At 40.0% G+C, this 12,845-nt stretch overlaps 1 protein-coding gene across 2 annotated transcripts in view; it reads left to right on the forward strand.

Moving 5' to 3' along the window:
- The window catches only part of LOC124870620 (zinc finger E-box-binding homeobox 1-like), an 80,328-nt gene that overhangs the window by 43,320 nt on the left and 24,163 nt on the right, over nucleotides 1-12,845 (forward strand). For both annotated transcript variants that reach the window (XM_047369434.1, XM_047369435.1), the window contains exon 2: nucleotides 11,203-11,382. In XM_047369434.1, the coding sequence (XP_047225390.1) occupies nucleotides 11,203-11,382 (180 nt within the window). The remainder of the gene's footprint in view (nucleotides 1-11,202; nucleotides 11,383-12,845) is intronic.

A 12,845-nucleotide genomic window follows, 5' to 3' on the forward strand; every position in this document is an offset into this window, starting at 1 on the left:
GGTGACTTTAGTTTGGAGAAACGAACCAATCAGAGCCAATCAAGCAAAGAACGGCTGACATTGATCTCTGGCAGATTGATTGGATATTTCTAGCATAAATACAAGAGACGTGTTATTCATTCAGGTGACTTTGCACCTTTAATGCAAAAAAATGTTTAGTTTTATTTCTATCCTGGTTTTTTGTTTGACTCACCAACACTGCGTTTTTCCTTTCTAGCTTATGCTACAAGCTTTTGTGTTTTATTTAACAAAACACTTTTTATCTTTTCATACATCTGTGTTGTACCTGATTCCTATTCATGAAGATGTACAGTCTTAAGAGGTTCATCGGGTTATATTTCATTCTTAGGTTAACATATCTAAAATGTGGTTTTGTTGTTTTAACGGCATTCAGCATGTTTATCATCAGCTCTCTTGAAAACCTGTGTTGATAAAGGGGATAGATGGCTACATTCACTGGAATAAGAAGGTTTTTATGACTTTCCATACAGTGATGAAAAAAAGCAAAGTACACCCTGTAATCCAGTAGCTTGTTTTAGTAACATGAAGTAGGTGGGTTTCTGTTTGTTTGTGAGTCTGTCATCTTGTTCTGAAGGAATTTTGGCCACTTCTTTAAAGGTGAAGAACTGGACTTTTACCGGGCCATTGTATCATCTTGATTATTTTCTTTTGTAGACATTCTGTCGTAGATCTGCTGCTGTGTTTGGCATCACTGTCTTGTTGATTACCCTGTTTGGGCCAAGCTTCAGCTGAAGGACAGATGGCTTCACATTTGACTCTAGAATGCTTTAGTTTACAGGGCAGTTCATGGCTACGAGGTGCTCAGGTCCTGTGGTTGCGAAACAAGCCCAAATCATCAGTTTTCCACATCTATGCTTGTCAGTGGGTGAGAGTTGTTTGTGCAAATATGATGCATTTAATTTTCCCCCAACACAGTGCTGTGTATTATGGGAAAAATATCTACTTCAGTCTCAAACGCCCAAAGATGTTATTCAGTCTTTTTGTAGGTTTCCTGTCATGATCTTTACCACTCTGTGGCCCGTAAAGTTGATTTGGGCTTCTTGTTTTGTTCTGTTTCTCTGATCAGGACCCAGTATGAGCTCGGGGTAAATTTGCTGGGACATCCAGTCCTGAGAAGATTCACAGCTGTCCTTAATGTTGTTAATGATCTCTCCTTGTACAGTGATACACTTCAAATTGTTTGCAAATGGCCATATAACATGCCCCAGACTTGCGTGTAGCGTTAGCTGCTTCTTCAAGCTCTGGGCCGGTCTCTTTCTTCCGTGGTACCGGAATGCGGCCAGAACTCCTGCTTTTATAGAGGTGTTCTCACCTTCTGATAATCAGTCCATTAAATACGTTTGATTAGCAGCACCTGGCTGAGAAGTTCCTCATAAATCTAATTGAGCAAGGGTGTGTTTAGATTTTGACATCATGGACTAATTTAACTAGAATCAGTTTTTTTGTAAAATGGACATTTAAGCCTCCTCTTAAACTTGAAGTTCGACTTCAAGCAGAGTAAGAAGAACAATTGGTGGGTAAAAATCTTTCCTCAGACTTGTTTCTGTCTCTACCCCATCACCTACTTGTGCTAATGTGACTCACTGATTATTTTATCCTAATTAGACAGACGGTGAAGGCGTACAGGGGTGCCGAGAAGTTTGTGATTTTCCTGTGCAGCTGTAGCTGGACTGAGATCAGAGCAGAGAGGGTTATGTAATACCCCGATGTACTACTCACCCTGTAGAGCATGACTCACCGCAAACAGACAAATTCAGAGTGTACCGGGTATTAACTCTCCAAAAAGTGTCTCTCTTTTACAGAAATCTACTCTCATACTCATTCTGTACATGTTTACCATACTTTGTTGCAGTTTAGACTTTTATTTTATGTGTTGAGATAAAATCTAAAAGGAGCTGCTTTAACATTGCACAGTCCAGCGTTTTTCTGCCCAAATTTCAAAGTATTTGCAATTTTTCGGTCAAATTCGTGGAACGGGATCCTGAGATTTTGAACAATTTCTAAATCCTTCTGAAACTGAGTAACTCAAGTGTTGTGTGTGCACATATTTTCATGTATTTGATTTAAAATTGGTGAAGTCAAAAATGCAACCGCTTGAAGAAAAATGTGAACCTGCTGAAAATGAGAGACTTCAGGAAGATCTGTTTTCATTTTAAAACGGATGGCCTAAAACTGAACACTCATTCTATAGCTCCAGTTACCTACAAGACAACCAATAATGTCCAAGTTGAGAACTTGATGGTAAGTGAGAATATTGAATGCCTGCGACCTCTGAATGATTTCAGACTCACTGTTATTTGTCTACCCTCTTCCATAAAATGGTTTTGAATCCCTTTAAGTTACATGACATGTATTTTAGGCCATCTGGTCCATTTTAATGTTGAAATCCTCTCTGTGTGAGTTGTTGGTCCTATTTAGAATAAGGAGACTGGTCAGGTTGTCCACGGTCCCTGGGGGTGGGATGTGGGGGCTTGAAAAAGAAAGGAAGAGGTTTGATTGAGCACCTGGGCCAAGGAGGAAGCAGCTGGAGAGTTCTGATTAACCAAGGCTCACATACACACACCCTCACACACAAAGCCTGAGACAGGTTGGTCGTCATTGATTTAGCAGAGTGAATACCTGAGATTTACACACACACACACACACACTGCAGCAGGAACACACAAGAACATAGAGAACACGTGGCAGATCCTCTGTTTGATTCAGAGGTTGGTGTCTGGATTGTGTTTTACACTGCTGGCTGCAACCAGAGGGGCTTTCCTCTGAAGGTGTGTGTGTGTTTCGAGCTTGGTGCTGTGGGCTGGTCTGGAGGTTGTCAGCTTTATAAATGTAAGGTGGGCATGGAGACATAGTACTGTGTGCCAAGAAAATGTGCAACCACACCTCCCTGTGTGTGTGTATGGGTGACGTAGCCTCAGCCTCACCTCATGATGCCCACTTTTAACGGGCACACCAGGAATATGACTCAGTGTTACATAGTTAACAACTTCCAGCTTTACAGCTAAAGGCAGTTTTCATTCTGTTTATTTTTTAAACCTGAAGCTTCAACACTCATTTTAAATTTGTTAAATATTGTTCTCATCGATAGGGTTATATCTACTGTCTATTTTTAAATGAAAGTAGGAGATAATTCTGCTATTTTTTTACAAATAAGAGTAGTACTAGAGATGACAAACTTTGATGCAGAAGAACGTCACTGGATTTAAAGAAATATACTCCTGCTGTCATCATTCTTCCATTATTTAGTTATTTAATGTTTATATGTCCGAGTTTACTAAAGTCTCCTGGCATCTGCAAACTTTGCACATCACCATGAACACACCACCCCCACCCTTGAACATGTTGCCGGCACCATCATGCTGTGGGAATACAAGCTGAATGCATGGAGCTAAATACAGGGCGTAGCGGGAGAGAACGCGACTCATGTACGGAGTCCTTAGTCCTCGACGCAGCTGTCCCGGGTTCGAGTCCAGGCCTGGTAACGTTTGCCGCATGACTTCCCGCTCTCAGTCTTCCTCCTCATTTCCTGTCTCCCTACTTTCAGAAAAAAATCTACAAATAAGTGGCCACTAGTGCTGCAAAACAAAATATTAAAAAAGAATCTTCTAACAGAAGATCTCCATCCAATCAGATTGACCTTGAGGAGTTTTTCATAATAGGAGCAAAAATTCAGTCTCTAGATGTGCAAAGCTGGTAGAGACTGGTAAATACTCGCTGCTGTAACTGCAGCTAAAAGCCAATACCAGTCGTCTGCTGATAAATCGCTCCCTTCTTAGTTAAATACAGACGACGGGTCAGTTTGCTGGTGTAATAAGACAAAAATAAAACGGGTGACTGCACCTTTAAGTGGGTTGACTCTGCAGCTGCTCACCATGTAAAGTCTGGTCACATCTATTAGCAGACATGCAGCTTTAGTGGTGTACTCTCTTCTGTTTGGATCTCTCTCTGTGTCAGGCACACACACACACACACAGTGGGGTAATTGTCTGTTAGGGGTTTGGCAGAGGTCCCGTGCTGCACAGCTGCACTGGGCCAACACACACACAACAAACCAAGAAACTAGCTGTTGTCTTGGCACACACCCTGTTGTTTCACTCATGTCAGTCATCAGGACTTCTTGCAGAAATGTGTGCTGTAAATAACGTTTACTCCGCTGAAGGAGACAATGATTAAATCTTTTTATATTCTGAAGGTGATGGTTTATCACATTTATTTATTTGTTGAATTTTATAGTTCAACCAAAATGTGCAGAATAAAATTAATTGATGTTTTCAGGAGACTTTCACAGTAGTTCATCTCTTTGGTCATGAAGGATTCAGCCAGGTTTTTATTGACTGTCATAAAATTGTGTCACACATTGTGGCCTCCTGACATCAGTGACCATCTTACCTTTCCTGTAGCACCACCATGAGGTTGAAGCTTGTTATTTTAAAACAATCTGTAGGATAAAAGAAGGGTTCATTTTCCTTATATGGCTCTGCATGATCATCATCAAGGCCTTAAAGTACCACAATCCCCAAAATAATGATTTGTTAAATTAATATTATACGTGTGATAATAAAAGAAATAAGCAAATGTAATAAAATAATATTTTCATGTATTACAACCGCCTGATATTTGATGTTACTTCAGTTTTGTTGCTGTTCCTCAGTGCAGCCTCAGAGAAGCACTCTTAGCTTCTAGCCAAGGCCAGTAGAGTCCCTCCATGCTGTCCATGCAGACCAAATGTAGTCTATTACCAGCCCACCCACCTTTCACCTTTCACTCTCCCTCCCCCAACTCTCCCTGCACAGGCGTTGACCTTTGACCCACCTCCTAGTGTATGTGGTCCAGTGAGGGTTGTGTTGCGGTGCGTCATACACGGTTTCCGCTCCGTGGTCACGTGTCATAAGGAGAGCCTGGCTGTGATGGTTTGCAGCTCAGTGCTGCTGTTTTCTGTTTGCTGCCTTCATCTGATCTAGTTTTAAGACAAACAAAGTCAGCGTGTAACCGATGCAGAGGTGTTAGATACAACTGTTTTTATTGTTTATATAGCAGATTTTTGCTTATGTTCTGTGCTGCTCCCTTGATCAGGTCAAATGAAGTTCAGACAGGAAATTAGAAATTCTACCCTGAAACTTACTGTTTTAATCAAAGGGAAATTTTAACCATCTGGCAAACTGCTGTTGGTGTTGATCCCTGCAATAAAGCTCAGTTTTGACTTTTGAGGTTGGCGCTATTCTTCCCTATTCTTTATAAGTAATCAAACATTTCATTAAATAAAAGAAAAGCAATGATAAAGGGATGCAATATGAAAGAGTTGTAATCAGAGAGACAAATGGCAGGAAGCGAGGAAGGCTTTTGTCTAGACTTCTCTCCAACCTCTCCCTTTGCAGAGCTCCAGATGGGGAGTTAACAGTTGACTTGATGCATTGTTATGATGATGTGGACAGGTCTCTCCGTCTCACTTGCTCCTATACAGAGAATCTAGTTTCCCCATTGGCCTCTTTTCTTTCCTCTTTTACCCTCTGCTGCTCTCTGTCTGCTACTGGGGAAGCTACACCCTGCTAAAATGTGAGAATAACATATCTTTTGTCCAGTGCTTTGTGAAGTACAATAATGATTGTAAACACAACATTTGTTTAGTTTAAAGATCCCATCATTTGATTTGGGAATTGAAATATGTCTACTGTACTATAGTAAATTAGCTTATTTGTGTGTTTTGTACAGCTTTTGAACGCATCTTGATATGTGATGTAGCACAATGAGGAAGGCTGTAATGCAAAAGAGGGTATCAATATATTTTCTATATATGCGCAATAGTAACATGCCAGATCATGATCAAAAGTGTAGATATATATAGACACATAAATATAAATGCAACACTTTGATGCTGCCATTTTTCTTGAACTGAACCCAAACATCTAAGACTTTTTCTACGTACACAAAATACCTATTTCTCTCAAATATTGTTCACAAATCAGTCTAAATCTGTGTTAGTGAGCACTTCTCCTTTGCTGAGATAATGCATCCACCATACAGGTGTGGCATACCAAGATACTGATTAGAAAGCATGATTATTGCAAAGGTGTGCCTTAGTCTGGCCACAATGAAAGGCCATTTTAAAATGTGTGGTTTCATCGCGTAAAGGAATCTTCCCATAATCGCACAGCACAATGCCACAGATGTGCACAGAGTGTGCAATTTGCATGCTGACTGCAGGAATGTCCACCAGAGCTGTTGAATGCTCATTTCTATACCATAAGCCGTGTCCAAAGGAGTTGTACAAAAGTTTTAGGCAGGTGTGAAAAAATGCTGTAAACAAAGAATGCTTTCAAAAATGAAAATGTTAATCTTTTATTTTCATCAATCAACAAAATGCAGTGAATGAACAAAAGAGAAATCTAAATCAAATTAATATTTGGTTTGACCACCCATTGTCTTCAAAACAGCATCAATTCTTCTAGGTCCACTTGAACACAGTTTTTGAAGGAACTTGGCTGCTAGATTGTTCCAAACATCTTGGAGAACTAACCACAGATCTTCCGTGGATGTAGGCTTTCTCACATCGTTCTGTCTCTTTATGTAATCCCAGACACACTCCATGACGTTGAGATTAGGGCTTTATGGGGGCTATACCATCACTTCCAGTAATTCTTGTTCTTTACGCTAAAGATAGTTCTTTATGACTTTGGCTGTATGTTTGGGTTCGCTCACTTAGCATTTTGTAAATTGATAAAAATAAACAATCATTTATATTTCTGAGAGCATTCTTTGTTTACAGCATTTATTCCACACCAGCCAAAAACTTTTGCACAGTACTGCATATTAATGAAGAGAAGCAGAGTTGGTTGGTTTTTACAAACCATCTGCCTGCAGCAGGGTTGTGTTCAGGCTGTAGCTACTGATTATTAATCTGCATCACACCAGATCTCAGTGGTTTACACACATATACAGGGGTTGGACAATGAAACTGAACACCTGTCATTTTAGTGTGGGAGGTTTCATGGCTAAATTGGACCAGCCTGGTAGCCAGTCTTCATTGATTGCACATTGCACCAGTAAGAGCAGAGTGTGAAGGTTCAATTAGCAGGGTAAGAGCACAGTTTTGCTCAAAATATTGAAATGCACACAACATTATGGATGACATACCAGAGTTCAAAAGAGGACAAATTGTTGGTGCACGTCTTGCTGGCGCATCTGTGACCAAGACAGCAAGTCTTTGTGATGTATCAAGAGCCACGGTATCCAGGGTAATGTCAGCATACCACCAAGAAGGATGAACCACATCCAACAGGATTAACTGTGGACGCAAGAGGAAGCTGTCTGAAAGGGATGTTCGGATGCTAACCCGGATTGTATCCAAAAAACATCAAACCACGGCTGCCCAAATCACGGCAGAATTAAATGTGCACCTCAACTCTCCTGTTTCCACCAGAACTGTCCGTCGGGAGCTCCACAGGGTCAATATACACGGCCGGGCTGCTATAGCCAAACCTTTGGTCACTCATGCCAATGCCAAACGTTGGTTTCAATGGTGCAAGGAGCGGAAATCTTGGGCTGTGGACAATGTGAAACATGTCTTGTTCTCTGATGAGTCCACCTTTACTGTTTTCCCCACATCCAGGAGAGTTACGGTGTGGAGAAGCCCCAAAGAAGTGGACCACCCAGATTGTTGCATGCCCAGAGTGAAGCATGGGGGTGGATCAGTGATGGTTTGGGCTGCCATATCATGGCATTCCCTTGGCCCAATACTTTTGCTAGATGGGCGCGTCACTGCCAAGGACTACCGAACCATTCTTGAGGACCATGTGCATCCAATGGTTCAAACATTGTATCTTGAAGGTGGTGCCGTGTATCAGGATGACAATGCACCAATACACACAGCAAGACTGGTGAAAGATTGGTTTGATGAACATGAAAGTGAAGTAGAACATCTCCCATGGCCTGCACAGTCACCAGATCTAAATATTATTGAGCCACTTTGGGGTGTTTTGGAGGAGCGAGTCAGGAAACGTTTTCCTCCACCAGTATCACGTAGTGACCTGGCCACTATCCTGCAAGAAGAATGGCTTAAAATCCCTCTGACCACTGTGCAGGACTTGTATATGTCATTCCCAAGACGAATTGATGCTGTATTGGCCACAAAAGGAGGTCCTACACCATACTAATAAATTATTGTGGTCTAAAACCAGGTGTTTCAGTTTCATTGTCCAACCCCTGTATGTTCGTGTTTAATCACACTTTCCTATTGTTGTCGAGTGTTATTGTTCAGCAATGTCATCTAACAGCCAATTAACTTCTAATAAAATAATTTATTAACAATGTTAGAAATAATTCACAGATATATAAAGCCAAAGACAAGTAATAAGAGCTAATCTGAATTATTTTGTTGAATCTTTTTGATGGATATAAAAGATATATTCACCAGTCACCAAAATGACCTTGATTGCCTGTTGGTTGACAGTTTTAATCTCATCAGTCTGTGTAAAATAAATGGATTGAAGAGGAAGTGGCAGTCAACAGTCTGTTTTTTTGGCTGACTGTAAAGCTGATGATAACAAGTGAAATCAGTTGTGAAGTAAGTAATGGTAATTGTAAGATGAAATAGTTTTCTTGTTAGATTCTTTAAAAAAATTAACTATCTTTGTGGCAAATCTAAAATGGGTAACATAATGTAGATTTAAGAAAAATATGATGTTTCATTGTTTTCCTTGAATGTTACTTTTCAGTATGAATGAAACAAAGTTTATCAAGAAAGACTCTTACCTTTCAGAAACAACAAAGCAATATTCTCTCTGTTTGAATTAATGGAATAAATATAACCTAGGTTACTTATTGTTTAACATATTCTGCAAATGTAAAATAAAATGGCCTCCACTGATGCATATTTTTGAGTTTTCCTATTTTAATAAACATCATTGGTTTGTCTTTGGAGATTCTGCATAAAAATGTTTTTTGTGGCTTTCATATTTGACAACAACAAGTCCGTGCTGTTCAAAAGAAACCAAACATACGGTTCTAAATGTTATATTCTCTCCATTGTCTGACTTGTTGTGATCAACACCTGGAGCTCCTGTTTTACCCACAGAGAGGCTCATATTGATACAGCACATCTCAGCACATAAGTCTGTGACATGATTATTCCCAGAAAGCTTCGCGTAAACATGGAATAATGAGTGTTTGTATAGCTGTTGGGTATGTTGCAGTGTGTGTGTGCTGCTGACGGTAAGTGTGTATGCCCTGTTTTGGAGCATGTGCGCATGAACAGGGGTGTGTTTGTATGTGCAGGCCACTGTTGTACCTGAGCTACAGATTGATGCAGCTTTGTCCTCTGTGTGTTTGTGTGCAGCTGTCACAGTGAGCTTTCCTCCTCATTAGGCATCTGCAGCACCTCTGCTGAGATGTACAGCTTTCCTTCAGAGAGCATGCACACACACCAACACACAGACACACTTTTTTCCACTCATATATTTGCACCAGTTTGCGATTGCACAGCTGCTGACAATGAAACACCTACTAAAGCATTTTGCTCATCATCACTTAAAGCCTTGTGTGGCTCCGTGTCCCTGGCATGTATGACATGTATGAGCTAAACACATACCCACACACACCCTGTTAAGCTGAGTCAGAGCAGTTGACCTGGTCCGTTTGTGGAAGCTTTCAGTGTGAAACCATGCCCCTCAGACAAACTCACTGACTGCAGCACAGTGTAAAGTTGCTTTCTGGAGCTGATAAAGAAGTGGTCATCTTCCTCTCGTTTGGCTATTTTAATGTCTTCTCACTGGGTCAAAGGAGAACTTGTGTGCTCCTCGATCCAAACTGAATAATGTTGAGCCTCCCAATCACAATTTCCACTGATTTTTCTTAGGAGCAGTTATTAACCGGTTTCAAAATAACTTTTTTGGGTTTCTGTTTAAACTGAAAATATAACATTCTTCACCAAAACATTTGTTAAGGTAAAGTAAGAGATTACAGAGCTGTCTCTTTCTCTCTGGAATCTACTAATACAACAAAATTCTTCAGGTCAGAAGACAGACAGATCTGCACATATAAAACTACTTAAAGCAGCTACAGAATAGCTCCCTTTATAATAGACATTGCCCATTGCATTTTTACACCTCACAATGTAATAGTCCATTGTATTAAACAATATTCAATAGTTTTCTTTAAGATTTTTTTAAATAACAGCAGTGTGCAACTTAATAGTAAATCAGCTTTTTCCTGTCAGTGTTATATTTACTTTGTGTGTTTACATTCCTGTGATTCACTGTAACGATACAGGAACCTTCAAGAACCTTTATGTGCTGAGCTGATTTTATTTTATTTTTAAAACAGACAAGGTCGTTGTGGCGGTGAGATTTTAAGTCATAATAAGCATCCTATATTAGCGATTAGAGATTAGTAACTGCAAACAGTAGCATATGTGTGTCTGCATTCCCTAGATCCTTACATTGAAGCCTCCTTGTTCGACTGGTCGTCTGAATGAACAGTTGACACATGTCTCCATAGAAAATATTATTTCCTCGTTTTTTAAATCACATCACTGATACTGTAAATAGCGAACACTGAGGTTCCACAATGAGGAGCGTCATAAACACATTCTGTCAGCGATGAAGTGATGCTTTTACTGAATGGAAAACAAACAAATGTTTAAATGTCCAACCGATAAGGGTCGTCATGCTGAAAATCAGCCATTTTCCCAATGAATCTGTAGCAAAATAAGTTGTTGTTTATTTCTTTCCTTTTTTCTGTTTTCTCTGTTAATTAGATTATATTATACAAACTTACTTTGTATCAAACACAACCCAGAAAAATGTAAGTGATCTTCATACAAAACATACAGTCCAGCGTTGTCAGTTGTGGCGACATCATTTTGGCTTTCTTCTTTTACAATACGTAAGCAAAGGATACGGGACGTGCATCAGATTTCACACAAGTTCAACAGTGGTTTTTAAATGACAAACTATGAAACTTAAAATTGTCTTGACTTCTGTTAATGAGAAACATGAGTGCATGGAGTCAGTTTCCTTTAATGCAGCTCAGATGCCAAACACAGCTGACTGCCTTTAATGTGGATCACAGATGGGAAACATATATCCTGCCAGCTCCTCAATGCTGGCCTGTGTTAGAAATTGTGGTTGCAATATTTTTTGTGCTTTAGGTATAAATTATTTAATATTAATCTTTTTTTTTCTCCAGTAACAAACTTCAACAATGGCTTGGAGGCCAGTTCAGACTCAGATGACGAGGACAAGCTACATATTGTGGAGGATGATAGCCTGTTGGAGCCTGATGCCACGGAAGCCGATGGGGCTGCAGCGCTGGAGAGCCATGATGCCGCCATAGCAGTATTACCCCACAACGGCTCCTGGAATGGAGGTGAGACACTACCATGAACTTTGAAGGCTGTGTCCTGCACTGGGGAAACTGTTGTTTAATTCAGGTCCATGCATTGGAAAATTTTGCTGAGAGAGTCAAGAGATCTTGTGTGAATGAATGCAAGAACACTCATCCAGAAGCTGCTCAGGTCATATCAAAGGTCAGCTGCAATACGAAGGGTACAAGTTAGACTTTCACTCAGCTGCGCTGCAGAAGATTTTATTTGGACCGATTTTCTCATTATGCATTTAGTGTTGAATCTGGATGGTTGTCTTACACTTATTATAGCTGTACATTCATCCTAAAGGTGGGTAAAGGTATGACTAAAACAGGTCAGCTCATTTTATGGCAGCCCCGTTATACTAACATAAATTACGTATCTCCGTAACCAAACACATGCACATGTTATTTTAGTTTTTCTGTACATTACCCTGCATAAAGCCTTCTTCATCAGCGCAATCACAGCTGTGCTGCGTCATTGCAGCAACTAAGAAATAATGAGCAAGCAGAAGTGAGAACATAGGAAGAAGGATGACTAAGAGGCAAACTGATAGAAACTGAAGGAGAAGGAAAAAGGGGACCTGGGAATTCACACTAATGCATAATCTATCTGAAAGTCATGTGGAGGTTTTCCTGTATAATCTCCAGCTCACAACCTTCAACCATTTTATAAAGCCCCTTCATTACCCAGCATGCATTGTAATAATAGCATTGTACCCATGAGGCCCCGTCTTCCACCAAGCAACATCTCGTTTATGTCCGCACGTCATTACACCAATAACTGAGTTTAGTGTAATTGATGCCTCTAGTAGCAATGAATGGAGAGCACTGCCCTAAATACATCCTACAGCTGAGGTTATTACAAAAAGCATCCAAATTCCAAATAGGCCTACAGCTATACCAGCTATACCAGCAAGAGATTAGAATGGACTTTCAAAATAAAGCTAAACGATACTCTTCAAAATAAGAGTAATTTCAACATAAACTGTAAGTTGTAAACTTCAAATATATTAATTTATATACATTGGACAATTACAAAAGCAGGTTAAAAGAGACAACCAGGCCTAAACCAATGATTAGCAGGTTTAGTAATTTGGTTTCTCAAAATGATTACAGGTGCATTTTTCAAAGTAAAAGCATATGTATTTCACAGGTTAGATTTTTTATAAAATTACACAATGCATTAAAAAGCGATACTTGAACTTTCAAAATACAGTTTGCAGATACTATTTAAAATAAAAGTCTTGCTATTCTTGGTTTAGGTTTTACAAAGGTTCCTGACCTTAAATGGACACTAAGGTATGTATGCAAACTGCCAATGTACGTTAGGCCTCAACCATCCATTTTCTTCCATACTGGGTCACGGGGGAACTGGTGCGTATCTCCAGTGGTCCACGGGCTAGAGGCAGGGTACGCCCTGGACAGGTCGCCAGTACATTACAGGGCAACACAGAGACACACAA

The sequence above is a fragment of the Girardinichthys multiradiatus genome, chromosome 6 (genome assembly GCF_021462225.1).
Source record: "Girardinichthys multiradiatus isolate DD_20200921_A chromosome 6, DD_fGirMul_XY1, whole genome shotgun sequence".
NCBI lineage: Eukaryota > Metazoa > Chordata > Actinopteri > Cyprinodontiformes > Goodeidae > Girardinichthys > Girardinichthys multiradiatus.